The 20172-nt window shown below is 42.2% G+C and overlaps 3 protein-coding genes across 7 annotated transcripts; 2 read left to right on the plus strand and 1 right to left on the minus strand.

Annotated features, from left to right (window-relative positions):
* The first annotated feature begins 133 nt into the window (after window positions 1-133).
* Window positions 134-6792, plus strand: cd9a (CD9 molecule a). Of its 2 annotated transcripts, none has more exons than XM_030053579.1 (8): window positions 134-345; window positions 3059-3161; window positions 3432-3529; window positions 4090-4164; window positions 4581-4682; window positions 5105-5194; window positions 5573-5656; window positions 5763-6792. In XM_030053579.1, the coding sequence occupies exons 1-8, from the start codon at window positions 277-279 to the stop codon at window positions 5826-5828; spliced, it is 687 nt and encodes a 228-aa protein (XP_029909439.1). In that variant the 5' UTR covers window positions 134-276; the 3' UTR covers window positions 5829-6792. The 2 variants fall into 2 exon arrangements, with proteins under 2 accessions (XP_029909439.1, XP_029909441.1); XM_030053581.1 differs by lacking the exon at window positions 134-345 and adding an exon at window positions 1242-1682.
* Window positions 6606-11133, minus strand: bbs10 (Bardet-Biedl syndrome 10). 4 transcript variants are annotated; one of them, XM_030053576.1, is made up of 4 exons: window positions 11051-11133; window positions 10021-10219; window positions 8977-9930; window positions 6606-8878 (listed from the first exon to the last, which is right to left on the minus strand). In XM_030053576.1, exons 2-4 carry the CDS (start codon window positions 10209-10211, stop codon window positions 8092-8094), a joined length of 1932 nt encoding a protein of 643 aa, XP_029909436.1. In that variant the 5' UTR covers window positions 10212-10219; window positions 11051-11133; the 3' UTR covers window positions 6606-8091. The 4 variants fall into 4 exon arrangements, with proteins under 4 accessions (XP_029909436.1, XP_029909435.1, XP_029909437.1 ...); XM_030053575.1 differs by having other exon boundaries at window positions 10021-10222; window positions 11051-11111; XM_030053577.1 differs by lacking the exon at window positions 11051-11133 and adding an exon at window positions 10794-11023.
* Window positions 11134-14357: 3224 nt separating this feature from the next.
* On the plus strand, window positions 14358-18672 carry syt1b (synaptotagmin Ib). Its single transcript, XM_030053774.1, has 8 exons — window positions 14358-14511; window positions 15461-15642; window positions 16137-16250; window positions 16400-16567; window positions 16719-16886; window positions 17397-17514; window positions 18085-18218; window positions 18466-18672. Exons 1-8 carry the CDS (start codon window positions 14358-14360, stop codon window positions 18670-18672), a joined length of 1245 nt encoding a protein of 414 aa, XP_029909634.1.
* Window positions 18673-20172: the final 1500 nt, after the last annotated feature.

Here is a 20172-nt window from a genome sequence, read left to right on the forward strand (position 1 = left end):
CAAATAAAGGAGGAAAGAGAGAACGAAAAAAGAAAGAAAGTGAAAAAGGAGCGAAAGAAATATGCAAGCAGGAGGCTTTGCCTTTGCGGTCCGTTATCTCGGTATACTGTGGGGGCGGACCACTACAGGCGCGCACAGCACGAAGCGCGTATCAGTGCCGGCGCGTCAGGGAATAACCTCATTCTGCATACTGTTGGAAGCTCTCCTCTTTCCGTTCGGCCGTCGGTTTGAAAAGGTGATAAAAGGAAAAGTGTCGGCTACTGTCTAAGTATCGCTATGGCTGCGCTGTCGGGAGGAGAAATGTGCATCAAATACCTGATGTTTGCCTTCAACCTGGTATTCTGGGTGAGTTTACAGAAGCGTGGCTATGGTTTAAGTTATTGTTCTCGTAGAAAATAATGCATCCTGTTTGTGACCCCCCCCTCTCTTTGTGAGTGTGTGTGTGTGTGTGTGTGTGTGTGTGTGTGTGTGTGTGTGTGTGTGTGTGTGTGTGTGTGTGTGTGTGCACGCGTGGTGTGTGTAGATGCGCATTCATATGTGAGCAGGCCACTAGTGAATGAAGGAGGCTGTCCCATATGCAGAATCATGCTGAACGCACATTGTCAACCTTAGTACACGCTCTCTCGAGTTATTGAAACGCGCGACAATCGGCCACTGGTTGTTATTTTCAGTGGTGATCTTGGAGTGTTTATTTTCTCACTGGCCACCACTAAATGCCAAAGAAGTGTCCCAATGCGTGCCGAGACCAACCGGGTTGGCAGAATAATCCCCAGTGGCCGAGTGACCCAATTCCACAGCGTACTCTGGAGTTTGCGCGCACGGCATTTTAATAATTGGCATGGGGAGGGGGTCGCTTTATTTCGGTGTGGGGCGAATTTGTCTGATAGAATAATTATACTTCTGCTCCGTCACGTGGTGTGAAGAGTTGCGCATGTCAGTGACTGGGAGCCAGCTACTGGGTGTGAAGAATGATTCCTGGATATCCCATGTAGACTATTTATGTCCTATTGAGCCTGCAGGGTGTGTCTTTCTGTGTCTGTTTGTATATGATTAGTATGTGTATGTGTGTCTGTGTGTGTGGTTTCAGAGGACTATTCCAGCAGTTGTGGATGTCTCTAATTTGTACAACTATAAATAGAGAAATAACCCAGTGGGGTAACTGTTGCTCACAGGGCAGACAGGGTTTTCCCATTTTGTGTGTGTGTGTGTGTGTGTGTGTGTGTGTGTAAGCAGGTAGTTTATGGTCATATTTTAGCATGCCTCAGCAGATCCCTCTGTGCTGCTGCATGCCAGGTGTGAACACACCATGCCCACACATCCTGCACACAGTTATGTGTTCACACAGGCTCGGCCAGAGAAAAAAAAAAACAGTAATGAATACCACATACACTATACAGGTTCTCAAGCTGAGGAGCAACACTGCACTTTCTCATGTAACCAGTGCCACTCCCTGCCCATATCTGCATCAGGTGACTGTAGGAAGGCGTGGTATTACACAGACTTCCCCTTTCTTTCCCTCTGTTCCTGAATTTTTTATACCAACAACAATTCTGCTCTCATTTCATGTAAAGGAGTTTGTTCCTAAACGCTAGTGGTGCAGTTTGAACTCAGTCAGTATGGCAGTGGCAGGGGGAATCAAGTGTGTGAAATATCTCATGTTTGCCTTCAACCTCGTCTTCTGGGTAGGTGGACTTTACTTTTTATTATTTGTGTGTGGGTGTGCTCATGTGAGAGAGAGAGAGAGACAGAGAGAGTGACAGAGAGAGAGAGAGAGAGAGAGAGAGAGAGAGAGAGAGAGGTGAGAAGAAGGGCATACTTCCTCAACTAGGAGTACTGGCTTGTACCTGTGATTTTTTGCTCCAGTCTGCAATTTTATCCAAACAGTGGAACACAAAAGGATTATACAGCAGAGAATAAACACAGTAAAAAGGGAAAAGGTCAATCAAACTTACACACAAAACACATGCAGACACAGTGAAGCAGATCACCCTCTCTCAGTTTGGCTCTCAGGCTTAGTTAATAATTAATTGGCCCGTCTATGTGCTGACCAAGATAGTGAGTATGTGCATGTGTATACACATTACACAGTATTACAACATACACATTTATTTGTGTGGAGGACCTGTTCCATTTCTGCTCATATGCCATTTTCAAACAGGAAGCTCAATAAGCGGAAGGGTTGTTTTGCATATACATGATGTTGCACAAGAATAAGATAATGCGTGTACATTATGTGCATGCATTCATATGCTACTTTGTTTATATGTCATGACAAAACACTGATAGCCTGAAGGACATATGATGCTGAACCAGGGAATGTGTATGAAAATACACAAGCAGAACAAGCCCAGGAATATTGCTGTCTTTCTCTCATCCTTACATCTTCCCTGATTTTGAGAGACTAGTCTTGCTCTCTGGTCTAGTTGCATCTGGGCTGTTACATCATCAAGAGCACACTCACAGGCGTGCAATTATTTAAACACCCACATACACAGAAACACACATGCATACACACACACACACACACACACACACACACACACACACACACACACACAAACACACACACACAAAATACACAGACATTACATCATACCCTGCTTGCCCCTGCAGTGTATGTTAAACCACTGGATTGGTAAAAACAGTGCATTTACTGCAGTGTAGGTTCTGTCTCTCTGCTACCTGTTTACTTCAGTTTGCACACTAAGTTTTATCCTTATCAGGAGTTGGGAGGCTGAGTGAGATCGTTTTTGGGGGGTTCTTGGACATGTGATGCTGGAAATGTGCTTTTCTACTAAAACGGAAGGCAGCAGGGGTTGCCCAAAGTGCAGCTTTGCCCTTGCAGGGATTTAAGAATGAAAATGCCATTCTTTCTTCATCGAAAAGTAGAAAACATGTAGCATTGCTGTTGTGACTGAAATCATCAATAGTAGCTGTCATTGGGTTAAGGCCTGTCTAAATATTTATTCTACTTACACCTTATACATCAAGTACTTACAATAAATGAACTGAATTAGTGTGCTGTATGTGATCATCTCTGTTTGTTTTTGTGCTTCAGCTTGCAGGCACAGCTGTCTTGGCTATAGGCCTGTGGTTACGATTTGACTCAAAGACCAAAGGCCTGTTTGAAGGAGCAGACTCTCCATATGTCTTTTACACAGGTGAGGTGCTCTCAGCCCCGGTGTCCTTGAGTCTTAAAACCCTTTAAAATATCTTCCTTGAGGGAATAATTATTCATTACTTGGTATATTTACTTGAACAGAATGCTACTGTAACAGCCTAAGTAAGGATTTGGGTTCATGGAGGCTCAATATTGTGCAAAGTGTCAAGTCTATGGAAATGAAATCCTTAATAAGTGTGTGTGTGTGTGTGTGTGTGTGTGTGTGTGTGTGTGTGCGTGCGTGCGTGCGTGCGTGCGTGCGTGTGTGTAGGTGTATATATCCTGATAGGAGCTGGAGCACTGATGATGGTGGTGGGTTTTCTGGGATGTTGTGGAGCCATCCAGGAGTCTCCCTGTATGCTGGGACTGGTCAGTACAACCTATTATTTTTAATCCTACTGTCTCTTCCTCTGACTTTTTCTGACTTAAAGCACATAATAAATACTCTTACACACCTTCTAATTTGAAGCTTAACTCTCTTTGGGGTGAGTAATGTCAAGTGTACCACTGCTGTCACCGAGCAGCACTGGCTAAATCTTGTACTTAGGCTCATGCTTTCCCGCTTTAGCAAGTGTGGATTGTGGACAGACCTTCGGCGACATGAGAAATATGAGATGTCTCTCTTCATCAGTGTTTACTGGACAGTCTCAAGGCCAGAGAAGTGTCTCTTGTTTGCCTCACACTTGCTCCCTCCCTCCCCGTCTGTCTCTAATCTTCTTGGACTAAATCTCTCAGGAGGAGGAGCCTATGTAAAGTGGGGGCAGCTGCAGTTAAATGACCTTACTTGTTCATGCACGCACACGCATGCAAAACCATGCATGCACACGTACGCTCACACTCACACACGCACGCTGACACTCTCTCTCTCTCTCTCACACACACACACACACATCCCTAGCTGACTATGATTTTATCTATCTCTTGTGCAGTTCTTCTTCTTCCTGCTCATCATATTTGCTGTTGAAGTTGCAGCAGGAATCTGGGGATTCTCCAACCAAAGCAAGGTAATTTACATAGGCAAGATATCTTACATTATTATTAGTATTACAATTTTTGTTTATACAGAATGTTTCAGCAAAGTTATAAAGTGATCCACGGGGACAAGGAAGTGAAACAGATGTAATAAAATATGTTTAAAAAAACCCTGAAAAACAAACAAAAATAAAACAGGGTATAAAAAGATATAAAACGCCCAAAACAATTAGAACTCAGCAGAAGAAAATCAGAACCGAAAACGACAAAGCAGAAATGACAGCAAAAGAAACCACAAGAGTTGAGAAAAACTCTGAATCAAATTTAATTTGAAGTGTTGTCTGTTCACGAGCTTTAGTGAATAAAAAGATACTATGAAAAGAGAAGTTACATTCATCTGCTTCCTGATGTCATGTTAAAATCTTACATGTCTCATGATGTGCTGCAGATAGTGAGCGACATCACCACATTCTACATGGAGACATACAACGAGTACAAGAGCACAGGAGATGAACGGCTCCGCGAGACTCTGCGGGTGATTCAAACTGGGGTGAGCCATCTTTCAGCGGAAACACACTGAATCACAAAGTTTGTGCTTTAATTCTGATTCAGGCTGCTATGAGTCAACTCTGCTCTGAACTCAAAGTCAATTCTGATCAAGATAATTTAGCACAAAAAGGTATTCCCAGGCTAATGCAGTCCAAAAGGAAGTTGATAATTAGTGATTAAGTAGACTGTTTTGTTTTGTGTTGTTTTCTCACTGTTAGGTGATGAAAGTGAAATATTTTTACAAAGTCAGCCAGTTATGTAAGGCTATTGATATTGGCCATATTAAAAAAAATAATTATAATGCCCAGGATATCTAGCAATTGTAGTTTTAATAATTTCACCTTGAAACACTCATTTTGTATGAGATTAGCCGTTAACCAAGTTCCTTCTCACAGCCCATCTTGCATGCGTGTTTGTTTGCAGTTGAACTGCTGTGGTCCGACTGGAACTGTCGTAGACTCTGCCAAAGAAACCTGTCCGCCGCGAGAGTTGCTGGAGGAGCTCATTACCAAGGTAGGTTATCTTGCATGTGTTTTTTGAATGGATGCCAACAGACTCAAACACCTAAGCTCAGAGGTGCAGAATGAAAAATGATTTTTCAGGTTCAGAGACGATCCAAGAGATCAAAAATTTAGCAGACATGCTTCGGCTCCTCGGGAGGAAAGGCAGTCTTGTCAATGCATTAATGATTGCACTTTGTGTCACAAGTTTACCAGTCCTCCGTTTGCAGACTAATTCCATCTCCCTCCTTGCGGGGTTACTATGGCAACAATGGTTTATTGAAGCCTGCGGACGACTGCATGCTCACAGGCAGTCTCTTGTGTGTGCCATGAGACATGTTTGATATTGGTTTAGAGAGAGAATGACAGCAATCATGCTTGTGTGTTGCAGGGGTGTCGTGACGCCATCGATGAGGTGTTTGACTCCAAGCTACACATCATTGGAGGAGTGGGCGTCACTATCGGGGTTGTTATGGTAGGTCTCTGATGGTTAATTTTAGAATGTCATGCAATGTCAACATACAAACATGGAAGATGGACAGAGAAAGGCAGAGCTGTCACTCCACCTCCCTCTCTTGCAGGTGTTTGGGATGATCTTCAGCATGCTCCTGTGCTGCGCCATTAGGAAGTCTCGGGAGGTAGTGTGATGATGACCCCCACCATCACACCCCTAAGTCCTTGTTAATGTGCATGATGTCATCCCCAGAGTCACATGACTCTCCACTGCCAATAGAAACACTGCTTGTTCAGGAGGAATAACCTAAGCTAGGCTCGGTACAGATATCCCTGACTGTTACACCGCACAGACCTGCTGAGTAATGTGGAGGAGAATGATTTACGTCAGGTGTAACTATACCACTCGACGCTCAGGCCAACTTCCCTGGACTAGATAGATGTGATGTGGTTGATAGACCCAACTATAAAATGGGTGCCATCTGTGTTTCAATGGAAATGTAGTACAGAAATGTGTAATTTGTGGTCATTTGATTGAAATTAGTGTTTGTGAACTGCTAATTATCTAAACAAAAGATCATATTAATGTATTTTATGCACATTTCTACTGACATCACTGCGGGTCACCCACTGGCAAGAGGAGTCATGGTCCAGGGCCAAAAAAAAAGAAAAAAAAAAAAAGACAACCACCACCACTTCAGCACGATGCAGCAAATAACCAATGCAATTCTATTTTTCCTTCTCTAATAACACCGAAATCAAACCATGGTGACTAGTAGCCAATGAAATGCCTGGCTGTGAACTGGGGTGAATGTGGATTTTCCCAGCTTGGTATTAAAGTAGCATCTTGGTTCCTTCAGTGTAATAACACAATTCATTTGTTTCTCTCCTCTCTTTATTTCTGTTTCCCCATTTGCCCATACTGAAAAAAAAACGCCTTCAACTTTCTGACTCATTTTGTAACTGTATTTTTTTTCATTTGTAAACAATTTCTAAATGTACATGGTTGTACGGTACATGCAGTTTGATGAATGATGTAATGTATTTTATAATATCCTTTTCATCTCACAGAAATTGGATTGATTTATACCGTATGCACTTGTATGTTGCACAGAAACAAAGATGCTACGAAGAAAGCCAAATAAATCACAATCTACTGACTAAGTATGAGAAATGATTTTTTTTTTTCTTTTCTTTTTTTTTTTTTGCCATGCATGTTATTGGTTTTTGCAGCACTCCGCACAGTTCAGGAGAGTCAAACGAACAACAGCCATTTTTCACAAGGTCTATCCTCAGGTGGCCACTGTGAAAGGTTTATCAAATAGGATGTGAAAGACATCCTGGAGTGCCTTCGATAGACTAAAAACAACTTCCAGTTTCTTTCCACGCTCAGTGGAAAAGAACGACCTGCCCACACTGTGATTCCACTACCCCGTTTTTTCTCAAGAGCTATTTCTGATCATCTTATTTACCGTTTCTTTCTGTGGAGTCATAACAAAAACAAAGCCAGGGACTGTCACCTCTGTGATGTTACTTATGGAAAATTACTGTTTGAAGTTACACGTCCACTTATCGTGTGCATACTTGTATGAGGACAAATTTATGCTTTGAACAGTCTTTTTATGAGTCACAGCTTCCCCAGTGAGGGTTCATTATAGAGTTCATTGATTGGACAAGTGTTTCTGACACTTCAGTCGAAGGGGTTGAAAGCAGGAAGTGAACTCTGATTGAGGTGCTGACAGCTGGGTGTTGCCCTTTATGACTCTCCACCTCAATAACGGAGATAACACTGATTATAGAAAAGAGTGTGTGTCATTGTGAGACGCTGTGTCCAAGTTGTTGTGTGTATGCCATTTATATAACAGAGTATGTACTGGCCAGAGGAACAGGCCAGGAAACCTGAGATAAGAGAATGGAATGCTGACAAAAAAAAAAAGAGAGAACTGCGATGAGAACTCAAGAGGAGACAAGCTAATATAAACATTTACACACTCTCATACAAATTCACATTAGCACACAATAGATCACAGAGCAGGAGATGACCAAATTATTTGATAACAAAGGCATGTTCTGACTGAGACGCACATTATCTCTGAGTCATTCGATGTTTTCTCTCATGGTGTTTTTGCCAAACCTAGCCTTGATTCAGGACAGGGTGGTACAGCACCAACTAAACATTTTACAGGCCAATAAACTACACAACACGGGAGCACTGCCATGAAATGTTATTTATTTCCTCTCTGTGTGTGGGAGTATGGAATACCTGTATTATAAACAATTATTTTTTACAAATAATATTGCACTGAGGTAAAAAAAAAACAAACAAACAAAAAAAAACAAATATATATCATCTGCTGTAGCATTCTGAGGGTAAATTAATTTTTCCAACTTTAGAGATATACCTGAGTTAGTATTGACAGAATTTATTTTAATGGTATTTGACTCCAGACACAAATCTCAGTCCTCATCCCCTTCCTCTGTGTCCTCAAGAGAACTGCTGGAGTGTCTGCATGCCTGTTTGTGCAATGGCGTGTGTGTGTGCAGTACTGCGTCCAACCGTAAAAGACTACTGAGACACTGCAGCACGGCCAGAATCAGTTTGTATTTACAGGAGACGGATTCAACGCCGGAGTCCAACGTAAAAACATCTGATTTAAAGTCAACCTTTCTGCAGTGGCCCACGCGTAGTTCGCTATCCTCCAGAGCGTTATTACTCTGCGGGCTTCTGTGGTTATGTTCGCACATGGGGCTGAAAGGGTGTCTACGATTTTGCATATAATTCGTGACCAGGGTTTGAGTTTGCAGGTAGCGTCGAGGACTGTGAGAGTAAATCTGCTGGGGCACACAGAGCAGAGCATCCGCCAGCAGACGGGAAAGAGCAGGAATGCCCGTATCTGTGTGAAAAGGAGCGTGTGGATCTGAGTCTAAGTGAGCGTGGCCATGCTGTAGGAGGGCGTGGTGTAACAGAAACTCAAATGTCCCACCAACAGGTACGACACAGCCTGGATTCAACACATTCTTCTGCAAGGGAGGTTTGCTGCTGGGTGATCTGCTTTTGCCTGAGTGCAAGATGCTCTTTGCTGCTGTAGTTGCAGTGGTATGCATGGGCTCCCAGGTTGTATGCAGCATCCGGAGAGCATCCTGAAATGCACATGCACACTGGTCGGTCTGCCCTTCTCCTGCGCCACAAATCACCAGACTGTGGGGTTTGATCTCAGAGTCATGGAAAGACATGTGGATATACCTGTGGAAGAGAAAACTTTTAAATTCAATTTTTTACATGAATCAAATCAAAGTGTGTAAGTGCATGTATGTGAAAAAGAGCAATTTGTGTTTTCAAACCTGTGGGCTCCTAGCAGTATTGGTCGGCAGAAGGTCAGTGTAGCAACATGCTCCTGCTCAATGAGCCAGCAGTCTGAGACAGGCACTGCCCCACTTAGCTGAGCGAAAAGAGAACGTTCGTCTTCACCGACACACTCCACCACACACATCCCGGACAGTCCAGCTAAAGCCAGAACAGCCTCAGACTGTTTCACTGCACAGAGGAGCAGGGAGACACCCAGACTCTGCAAGGTTGTAATCACACACTCCAGTGACCTCTCTGTGCAGGAAGTGTATCGCAGAACACCTCTCTCTCCACCTCGTAGCTCCAGCACTGCTCCTGCTTTATGCGCATCTGGATGCAGGTGCCCAGAAAACACAACAGCTTTAACTGGCTGGTTGTTGGTCCAAGAGAAAGGTGTGGAGAAGTCCCTGTGAATGACCTGTCCCTCAATCACACGTGAGCAACTTACAGGGAAGCCTGATACGGGTGTATGCAACACAGAGAAGTTGTCATCTATGAGATGGAGCAAGTAGGAAGGGGCTTTGTCTTCACATTTCCAGCAGGAGAGAAATTCACAGGTGAGGCGGCTGAAGAAGTCACAGTAGGTGTGCCCCAGCCGAGTGTGAAAGAAGGCTGTCAACAGCTTTTGCAGAGTGTGCATGTCTTTGTTGGTGTGAGCTGGAACTGCATGTGCAGATGGATCCTCCCAAGAAAGAACACCTCCGTAAGGGACCACGCCTGTGCTGATGACATCACCAAGCTCTTCCAATCCGAATGCCAGAAGTGTGTCAGCCAAATGTCTGGCAGTGGCATTCTCCATCGCCTCTCTGGAGCTATAGGTGTGAGATACATTGCACCTCTTGCAGGCCGCTGTATGAATCACCCGTAATAATGATGCCAGCAGCAAGATAAAGTTCTTAGATCCATCCCCTGTTACAGCAGTGTGCTTCCACACACACTCCACAACCATCCTAAAATGAACACAAACACACACACATTTAACACAAGAGGGACTGAAATGAAATGCATTTAAAATTAAATTAAAATTGTCTGCGCATTACCTAGCCAGTGGGTGCTCCAGTCGCAGTGCTGTGAGGATGCGTGTCCCACTGCGGCTCAACATTACCTGCCCGGTATCACGCGTAAACAGCACCTGACCCCCATCAGGGCCAAAGCTGCGGAGGACCACTGCCTCCAGCACGGACACCGTGTGCAGGACATGTTTAAGGTGAGGACGCTCCACATGCGACATCCACAGACCTGCTGAGGCACAGAGAGAAGAAAGGTTGGGCAAGAACTGTACGAACAAACAAACTGAGTCTTGACCTGCCAGGGCTGGTCAACTAGAAAACATGAACCTGCTAAATTAGTTGATCATTGTTATACAAATATTTTATGTGTTGTTGTGTGTTTCTATTTCATGCATTAGCATAATTTAAAAACTCTTTAGCAATTCCATAAATTAACTGAACAAACTGGACCTTCAGCGAGTATGTGTGCGATCCCTGACGGAAAAACAAATTTAACCAGCAGTTTTTTTTTTTTTTGTTTTTTTTTTAATCAATCAATCAATCATACTTTATTTTCACATTATAATAGTGTTATACCCTTACATGGATGTTACGCAAACTAAACTATATGTACAAAAGTATTGGGCAACCTACACATTACACCTTTGGCAACGGGACTGAATGAAACACCTGAACTCCAGTTTATTTGTTTATATGATTGCCAGGTGTATCCCAATACTTTTGTCTACGGTGTATGGCATCTGGTTTGAGTGAATGATGCATACGCTAACATTATTTTTCCAAATTCAGTGCTATGTACTCACCGCTATCACACTTTTGAATTATATTTGACGGCGATGTGCTTGCGTTATATAGATTGTTTTTGCTGTTGAATTTCGACCGGCGATGCGTATTGCTTAGCAGCTAGCAGGCTAACATTAACGTTACCGTTAGCCGACGGACTGAGCTCCTTAGCTGCTGTATTTTCAGTTTCACTAGATATTATCAAAGTGGTGTTTTCAATGCCAAAACAGACAAGGCAGCCTTTAAAAAACAAAAACAAAATGTTGTGAGAACTCACCAGCGATAGAAACTCTTCCCCTGGTATCTTAGCAACGACGTTTCTTCTGTCGTTGCGTGCGTGCACTATGGATCCGCAATGCGCCACATCGCCACCTTCTGTTTGGAGGAGAGACTTACCTCTGTCTCTGAAGCCGTGGTCCCAGTCTCTCCCACATAAATCAATGAAAACACAGTCATTTATTTCTCCAGTATGGTACAGTGCACTCGTCTATTTATTTTATGAGACAAAGTAGGGCTTTGCACTGCTGTTTTTTTTTTCTTTTTCTCACAAGTGTTTTATGTGTAGCCTATTTATGTCAAAGTGTTATAACCTCTATTTATGTATGGGTGTTTATAGTAGCCTACATTTGCCATATTTTACATATGCTATGTATCAGTGAATAAGTAAGTGAGAATTGCATATATGTGGTTTTTATGTGGACAGCAAAATTTAAGAAATTTAAGATGCCTCATGTTCTTTTTTGTTATATTTTCCCCTTTGCAGGACAAATACATGCAAACATACACCTAAAGAAATATAAAAGCAGATTCACTGCAGAATGGTATATTATCTGCACACATATCCTTCTTCAAGCTGTACTACAAATAAACATCTGGGGGTAAACAGGCTGTTCTTCTCAGGTTCGTTCTGTTTGAGCACTGCTTGTATAAAGGTGGGACGGATATAAAAGCACTGAGGCTGAATGGGAGTCACCCTATCCAGGCTGCAAGACATTTTCTAAATAACAAACATTTTTACAGAATTAATCACTGAAGATGTTCTGCGAAATATTTTAAAAACAGTGAGAAAAGAACAGATAGAGTGTGTGTTTTTTTCATTTGTATGACATGGGGAAAGGTTATGTGATTGAGGCAAACTTCTGGGTGTCCCGTTGTCCCTGCCGCTGTACAGTATCTCCGTTCATCTCCGGGATCTCAAGGTGAACTGGGCGGGGCCAGAACTTGATCTCCGTGTTGCTGCAGAAACCACATCCTAAGGTTCTAATTCAGGCAACATCATCTATACATAGACAATATGAGACAGGTCTGCAACGTCTGCCAGATGCACACACACGCACGTTGCAGGCACGCACGCACGCACACACACACACACACAAACACACACATATACACAGAGCTGTCCACTCTGAATGTAAATGACCTCTATTGCTGAAGTCTCACTATGCTAACGAGCCTTTAAAAAGCCATGTCACTACACGAATGAATATTCATGACTGGCCTGGTGAGGGTGACCTGCAGGAATGGGACAGAGGTCACAAGAGGTGGGGCATCAAGCACAGGGACAAGCGATCCCTTGAGATCTGAGTGTGCAGAAATGAACGCATTCGCACCGACACGTAACACTCAAACACACACAAACAGGGCACATGTGATTACCGAGATGTGACGACGAATCCCAACTCCACCTGGTCCTGCCCTAACTTTTTCTCCACACCTGTGCCCCACGTCTTGATCTCTAAAGTCTGATGAGAGATATAAAACAAAGGACAACACACTGCCACTCCTCCTTACCTCACTCTTTTCCTCCGCCTCTCCCGCCCTCTCCAGTCCTGTCATCCTTTCCTCCTCCTCCTCCTCCTCTCCTCTCTGTCTAAGGAGGCAAAGGAGTACCTGTGAGCCTGGGACGACACTGGCACTGGGGCGACTGAATAGAGGTATGTCTCTTTGCATTGCTTTATCTATTCCATTATCTAACCCTCCATCTGGACTACTTTCATGTTCTCTCTCTGCCCTGACTGAGGTCAATGAATATTAATTGCATGTGCAGCCATGAAAGCATAAAAAATTACCTATGTTAATCAGGTCTGTGCAGGTCATGCTGTTAACCGGACACTAACTAGAGTGCGGTACAATCAGCAAGGGTGATACATCACAGTTATCTGTTGTATACAGGATCCTGACCGGAGATATCATGTGAAAACCTTGCAACTCCAACTGAAATTGAAAGATTATACGCTGCTGTAGGGGTTGACATAAATTCTCTGACCTCCTGGTTTTACGAAAGTCTTTCAAAACCTGTTGGGTAAAATCGTAAATGCGTTGTTGTCAAGCTCAAAACAAGTCTGTTCCTGAAGAGTGGACATATTGGAGATGCATGCCTTTTATCTGAGTGACAGTTTATTTGTTTATATGGTGTACTTGTTATGTTGTATTAGGTGTGAATCAGTCTCACAGTATATAGTTTTATTTGTGTTGACATCATAAGTTAATCACTGAGGTTAACATTTATCTGCACTTAAACAAGTTTTGTCAAATCCTTGTTTTATAATGGTATTTGAGAAAAACATAAAAGAACTAATTGATTCTTTCATAATAGTCACTATCATGCAATAATATTCTGAAGAAGCAAGCAGGGATGCGTATGTGGCTCACATGTTCTTGTTATTGAAAAGGGAAAAAAATGGTTAACATCAGAGCATAGCATTTAAAGCATACTGGTTCAATTCCATTTTCAACTTTACTATCCCCTTCCGCTTAATTTTCCTTGATATCTCCAATTACCCCTGCAGTTTTTAGTAAATCAACATCGGTGTCTTTCATTGCAGCTCATACTGTCCTTACAGGAAAAAAAGCTGGTGAATAATCCCAAAAAAGCAGAGATCTACTGTACAGAGGACAGTGTGCGTCTGGGTGTGAGATCACATCTGCTGAGTCAGACACAGATACTCAATACCTAGGACGTCTGCAGAATAGAAAACAACATATCAAACCATTTTTTTGCAATTATGAAGCAAGTTTTGGCAGAGGGAGTTATCACATAGCCCGGTATCCCGGAGTGAACGTGACCTTGAACACAGCATGTTCTCACTTCTGGCAGCTGGTATACTGTAAAACATCAGCGCACAAGTGCAAATACACACATGACGCTTCAACTCCACTTCCCCTCTCTCCTCCTCCATCCCTCCCCTCCCTGTCAGCAGGTTTTGGCAGAGACAGCAGGCTTGCATATCCTGTGTTCAAGACTTAGTGCCAGGCCAGCAGAAACAGGAGAGGCCATCTGACACTGATCATCATACACAGACCATAAGCACATCAAATACACCTGATCAATGGCATTTATGGAAACTGCTCTAGTGTGTGTGAATGTGTGTGGTGTTCGGATGGTTACTTGCGTCTCAAAGTTCTTTCTTTGTGCATTTTGGGGACAAATCCAGGTGTGACCTTTTCTCTTTTGTTGAACTGCAATTTTTCATATTTTGCACAAGCTGTGATTTTTATGGGAGCATCCATCTTCCTCTCTCTCTCTCGCTCTCTCCCTCTCTTTCTTCTAGTCTAATTCTGGATTCACTCACACCCATTACATAATGACTGGGAATCTTCCAGCTGCCCCAGCGGCACGAGGCAACCCAGCTACCCCTACCAGTTCACCAAATGCCACGGCTACCCCGGAGCCTGGCCAGGAACAATCTGAAGGACACAACACCAAGAAGTTTATGAGTGAGCTGCGACACATACACAGTGAGTTAGTAACCTATCAGAGCAGACAAATAACAGCACTCACCCAAACGGAGTAGAGGTTTTCAAACCCAAACCCAAATTGACTTTCATTAAGCCACGGACCCCCATTTGAAGTGCTTTTGCCCAAGGGGGCCGGATGATGAAAAGATATTTTGGTTTGTGTTAAGTATTAAATTAAACGTTAAATGTCGCACCTGAGCACTGACAAATAGATCGAAAGCTGTGAGATTAAAACATACTGTTAAAATAATCACTCATATTTTTTTAGGGATACACAATAATATCAGCACGTCATCACTAAAGGCCAATATCAGCTTTAAAATGAGGAGGGGAGAGCATCATCCAAGCCTGTTTAATTAGAAGGAATCTAACAGTTTTGTTTGAAAGAAAAATGTATAACAATAAATATGGCATGTTTCACTTAACCGAAGTTGAATTAGTTTGCTTTATTTTGCCCAGTGACTGTGTATATTTTGAAAAGCACTGTAGTTTATGTCTGCATCTACCAGAGGCTATCACAATAAGATTGGGCATAATGATATGTTAATTCCACTATAGGAGAGACTTGATGTTCTCTGCAATCAGATGGAAAAAAAAAAGTGCATATATCAGTATCAGCATCAGTCGGCCAAAAGAGTTCAGCCTATCAGATATTGGCAAAAAAAACAAATATTCTGCATCCTTAATTCTTTGTATCATAGCATTTGCTAGTAAATTAAATTACAGTGAAATTAAACTATTCCTTATTTTGCTGAGGACCTCCTGGAAACCCTCAAGGACTCCTGGAGGTCCCGGGATCTCCGGATCACCAAATTAGAATAAACCATAAATTGAAAAATCAAATTTTCCTAACTGGATGGCCAATACTGTTTGCATTAGCGCAATATATAAATTGAACTTGTTTAAATGTGTGTGTGTGTACTGTGTGTGTGTGTTCGTGTATGTGCAGTGCCATCATGGGCTGTTGCGGCCCTGTGCATTGTGAGCTTGTGTCTGGCGCTGTCATGTGCCGTGTGTGTGTGGAAGAAGTGCCTGAAAAAGAAGGACAAGGACAAAGAAAAGGACAAGAAAAAGGGAAAAGAGAAGGGCAAAGGAGGCTTTGACACTGAAATGGATGGAGGTTACAAAGAGGTATGCTACACACACAGACACACACACACACACACACACACACACACACACACACTCTCCCCCTGCAGATGCATTGTCCTTGCAATGTATCAAAGTCTCGACTCCGGAGTCACCCAGCGCTAGTAAAACTGTCAGTGTGTGTTAAGACTGATGGAGTGTTTGCACATCGCTCGTGCTGTAGCATAGGTTGAAGTATGAGATGAGTTATTTTGGGGCGTTACACCATCTTCAAAGGAGCACTCACTAAAGGTGTTTTGAGATTTGCCTCTTCCTTTCAAGCATTATATAAACTTTAGCTCGGTAACACTAGCTTTGATTAAGTGCCTGTGGCCGTGTAATACTATACAACGTAGGCACACAGCACAAATAGCTAAGCAACTGCTCCACAAGTTGTGACACAAGGCCTTAATTGATTGCTTGTAACGCTATATTTTTCACTGAATCTGATGTGTGCCTGTTCTGCATGTGCCTGTGTGTGCCCGTGTGTATTATAGCCTTTGAAGGATGAAGGTAACAAAGAAACGGAGCTGTCAGATAACGAGCCCAAGGAGGAAGAGAAGCTGGGCAGGCTACATTTCTCATTAGACTACAACTTCACAGAGAACACGGTGAGACGCCAGTATTCACATTCAGAGGTTTTTGTTCACTCTGTTAACTCAAAAATGCCACGTTTTAGTTTATTTATTCTTCCTCTCAGTTAACCAAAATCTTGTTTTTCTCTCTTTATTTTCCACTTCCTCTAAAAACAACACTTTAGCTGGTAGTAGGTATTCTGGAGGCCACTGAGCTTCCTGCCATGGATGTAGGAGGCAGCTCTGACCCTTACGTTAAACTCTACCTGCTCCCGGACAAAAAGAAAAAGTTTGAGACCAAAGTCCACAGGAAGACCCTCGAGCCGAAATTCAATGAGACGTTCACGTTTAAGGTAAACCAGAGGTTATGAGGATATAAGTGTAAGCTATATAAATCATAATTACTGCTGCTGACTGCCTTGGGGCTCCTATCAACACATATCACATCATGTCTCATACTGTACTCTTTGATGTGTGTGTATGTGCATGTGTGTGTGTGTGTAGGCACCATACACCGAGCTGGGCGGCAAAACTCTGGTGATGACAGTGTATGACTTTGATCGTTTCTCGAAACACGACGCTATAGGAGCCGTGAGGGTGCCGATGAGCAGCGTTGACTTCAGCCAGTCTCTTCAGGAGTGGAGGGACCTGCAGAAGGCAGAGAAGGAGGAGGTGAGAACCGAGTCAAAGAGCAGAGCAGGAGAGCGAAAATAACTGTTTTTCTAAACTGGCAATTTAGCATGAGATTATCTGAATTAATACAGGAATCATTAATCAAAAATTTAACAAACGTTTAATCATTACCTACACATTTTTCTTTTTTTCATTTCTGTTCTGCTTGGTGCTGTTGTTCAAGAATGTTTGCATTTCAAGAAGGAAAAAGGTTTCATATGATTATGATTTGTTTGGTTTGAGTAGAATCAAAGATCTTCTCTGTTTTTTAATTTTTAAGGCAAGGGCAAGGGATGTGGCAGAGCACCATAAGATTGAATAATTTTTTGCAGGCTGGCATAAACACCGTCCGCTCTAAGAAAAATTTGCAGTCTCGCGATTTCAATATTCAAACAGCCAATATACTGCAACTTCAACCTTTTTTGATTGCAACTGTGGAGGCCTACCTGAAGTTACTGAGGAATCACTGACACCTAATAATAAGCTAAACTTGCTCTCTCTCTGTGTCAGAGTGAGCGCCTTGGGGATATATGCCTATCCCTGAGGTATGTGCCAACTGCTGGGAAGCTGACAGTGGTGGTTTTGGAGGCTAAAAACCTGAAGAAAATGGATGTAGGTGGTTTGTCAGGTGAGTCAAGGACAGCCGGGATTTATACTTAGTTGTAATTTCTGGTTATTTCCAGAAAGTCAAGCTTTTAAACCACACAAGCACATTGGTGGAGTTGTTTTCAATACAGATGAAAAAAAAAAAAAGAAAAAATACATTGGCATTTTCTGCACAACACATAACAAAAGTGAGTGCCGCACAGCAGACTGACAATGCAAAGTGAATATAATAGATATGATGGTTCACCAAATAATATGCAGATATCAGTTTGTAAATGAAATGCAAAAACTACTCTTTTGTTGTGCCAACTGTTGGTGCTGGATTTTGTCCTGTTTATATACTTAAATCATGCTTAGTAGACTATGACTAACTGCACCATTAATTTAACTGCCTGAGATGTGCTTTGTTTGAGGCCTGATGATTAAGTTTCCCCGCATTTTGGTTGCAGTCCGTCCACTTTGCTGTAGTTTCTATTTAGGGGAAACTCTGACTGGTACAATAGATGTTGTGTTTCACTGATGGAGCTCTTCCATCTGTGCCAGGCTGTTGGCGTGCCGCTCCGACATAAAAACTCCTTGTTCTCTCTATCAGACCCCTATGTGAAGATACACTTGATGCAGAATGGGAAAAGACTAAAGAAGAAGAAGACAAGCATAAAGAAGAACACTCTGAACCCTTATTACAATGAGTCCTTCAGCTTTGAAGTGCCATGTGAACAAATAGAGGTACATTTGTTACGTTGTGCATAAATAAATAGGAGTCCCACCAATGTATCGACTAAGCTGATATTACTGGTTGATATTAGCTCATCACATATTGACGTGTATGTTGGTTCATGCCAAAAAAGAAAAAAAAAACCAAACAAACGTGTGTGTGTGTGTGTGTGTGTGTTCACTTAGTTCTCAGAGAAGATACAGTCGTACTTTTTGTCTCTTCGTCACTGGTGCTGTCTGTCTGTGTTTTCATATATAGAAGGTGCAGGTGGCAGTGACCGTATTGGACTACGATAAAATTGGCAAGAATGATGCCATTGGGAAGGTACTGCTGGGCGGTACCAGCACTGGCACTGAGCTACGCCATTGGTCGGACATGCTGGCCAACCCCCGGCGACCAATCGCCCAGTGGCACGGCCTGAAACCGGAGGATGAGGTCAACGCTCTGATGTCCAACAAGAAATGACCTTGTGACTCCCAGCAGTTCTCCTATGAAAACCTTGCCCCCATTTACGTCTACAGATATGTTCCTACCTCTCTCCCAATTTTCCTGAAAAACACTCATATCATGCTACACCACGTAAAGCTACCCAGTAATCCCAAATCACATCGTTAACACTACCCCGTCACTATTTTGATCCTGATGCTTGACGCCTTTGACATGTTCCTTGTGCTGCTGCTACTCAAACTACTGTTTTAAATGCAGATGTATGTACAGTACTATTAAAGATGAGATTTTTTTTATTATTATTCATGAGTGTGTTTTATTTTTTTGGTTGTGATGAAATCAGTACTGTTCATCGGCATACTAGTCACACCTGATACAGATATGGTTTACCTGCAGAGGGAGACAATCCAAATAATAATTAAATAAGACCTTAATTTGAATGACATTTTGTCCCATCCATTCATTTTTCTTACTTAATTATTCCTACTTTCTTAATTCATCCCCACATGCACTATTGATTTTAACAACCTCTTTACATATGACAAATCATTCCTGCTCAGAAACATCCTCCATCTGAGGTTTGGGCCATACAAGTGTGACACTGATTTCAGTTTTAGAAGCCATATCAGGACTCAGGAGTGTCTGGCATCACAGTTTATATGCACATTGTGTGCAGTGAAGACCTATAGGGCAGGAATACAATCAAATATTTTCTCCCTTCAGTTTTTTTTTTTTTTTTTTATCAAGTTGTTTTATTAAGCACACTAATGTAAGCACAGTAATATTACACCTTGCTGATTAGAAATTTAACTTGAACATCAATAGAAAACAATGAAATTCTCTATCCCACATAATCCTATAAAATAGGCAGTTAAGGGGCATCAGGCATTTTTTTTTCTTTTTTCTTTTCTTTTCTTTTCTTTTTTTCAATGTCAGAGGGAAGGTATGTGTTTTACTCATCATCTCAATGAGATGCTTTAGGAGACATCACACCCCATTTATAGCCACATGTTCCAGTGTGTCTTGTACTTGCATCAGCCCCACAACACAATGCCCAACATAAACTAAATAAAAACTGGTGTACAAGTATGCGATCATATGAGTGACCAGTGTGGATGGCAGATTACCGGTAATTTTGAAATGACAAAATTTCATAATAATATGACAAACTGCAAACATATGAAACAGCCTTCAGCCTACGTTGGGGAAAGGTTAGGGAGAAAAAAGAATGTAACAAACAAACAAAAACAACAAGGAGGTTGTTTTTGGTTGCTTTCTTGATTTTACTTGCTTTTACAAGTAAACAGGAGGCCTTGTTGAAATACAAAACTGAAGCAATGATTCATACCAGCAAGTGTGAAAATGAAGGGTATATTTTTGATGTCGTGCTTGCTTCGTGGGTTTATTAAATAATTAACGTGAATGACTATCATCCCCCCCTATAACACTGCGAGTTGTTATTAATATTGGGAGTTATTGTGGTGTTTCCCCACCATTGAAAGCTGTTGCCCTGATATT

The sequence above is a fragment of the Myripristis murdjan genome, chromosome 6, assembly GCF_902150065.1.
Source record: "Myripristis murdjan chromosome 6, fMyrMur1.1, whole genome shotgun sequence".
NCBI classification, from domain to species: domain Eukaryota; kingdom Metazoa; phylum Chordata; class Actinopteri; order Holocentriformes; family Holocentridae; genus Myripristis; species Myripristis murdjan.

Bases quoted from the DNA above. Each gene is read 5' to 3' on its own strand.
- syt1b (XM_030053774.1), top strand. From the start codon at position 14,358: ATGACTGGGAATCTTCCAGCTGCCCCAGCGGCACGAGGCAACCCAGCT. The intron at 16,887-17,396 runs GTGAGAACCGAG...TCTCTGTGTCAG, and splicing joins AGAAGGCAGAGAAGGAGGAG to AGTGAGCGCCTTGGGGATAT. The intron at 18,219-18,465 runs GTACATTTGTTA...TTTCATATATAG, and splicing joins TGCCATGTGAACAAATAGAG to AAGGTGCAGGTGGCAGTGAC.
- bbs10 (XM_030053576.1), bottom strand. From the start codon at position 10,211: ATGTCGCATGTGGAGCGTCCTCACCTTAAACATGTCCTGCACACGGTG. The intron at 9,931-10,020 runs GTAATGCGCAGA...TGTTCATTTTAG, and splicing joins CTGGAGCACCCACTGGCTAG to GATGGTTGTGGAGTGTGTGT. The intron at 8,879-8,976 runs GTTTGAAAACAC...TCTCTTCCACAG, and splicing joins ATACTGCTAGGAGCCCACAG to GTATATCCACATGTCTTTCC.
- cd9a (XM_030053579.1), top strand. From the start codon at position 277: ATGGCTGCGCTGTCGGGAGGAGAAATGTGCATCAAATACCTGATGTTT. The intron at 3,530-4,089 runs GTCAGTACAACC...TCTCTTGTGCAG, and splicing joins CTCCCTGTATGCTGGGACTG to TTCTTCTTCTTCCTGCTCAT. The intron at 4,683-5,104 runs GTGAGCCATCTT...GTTTGTTTGCAG, and splicing joins TGCGGGTGATTCAAACTGGG to TTGAACTGCTGTGGTCCGAC.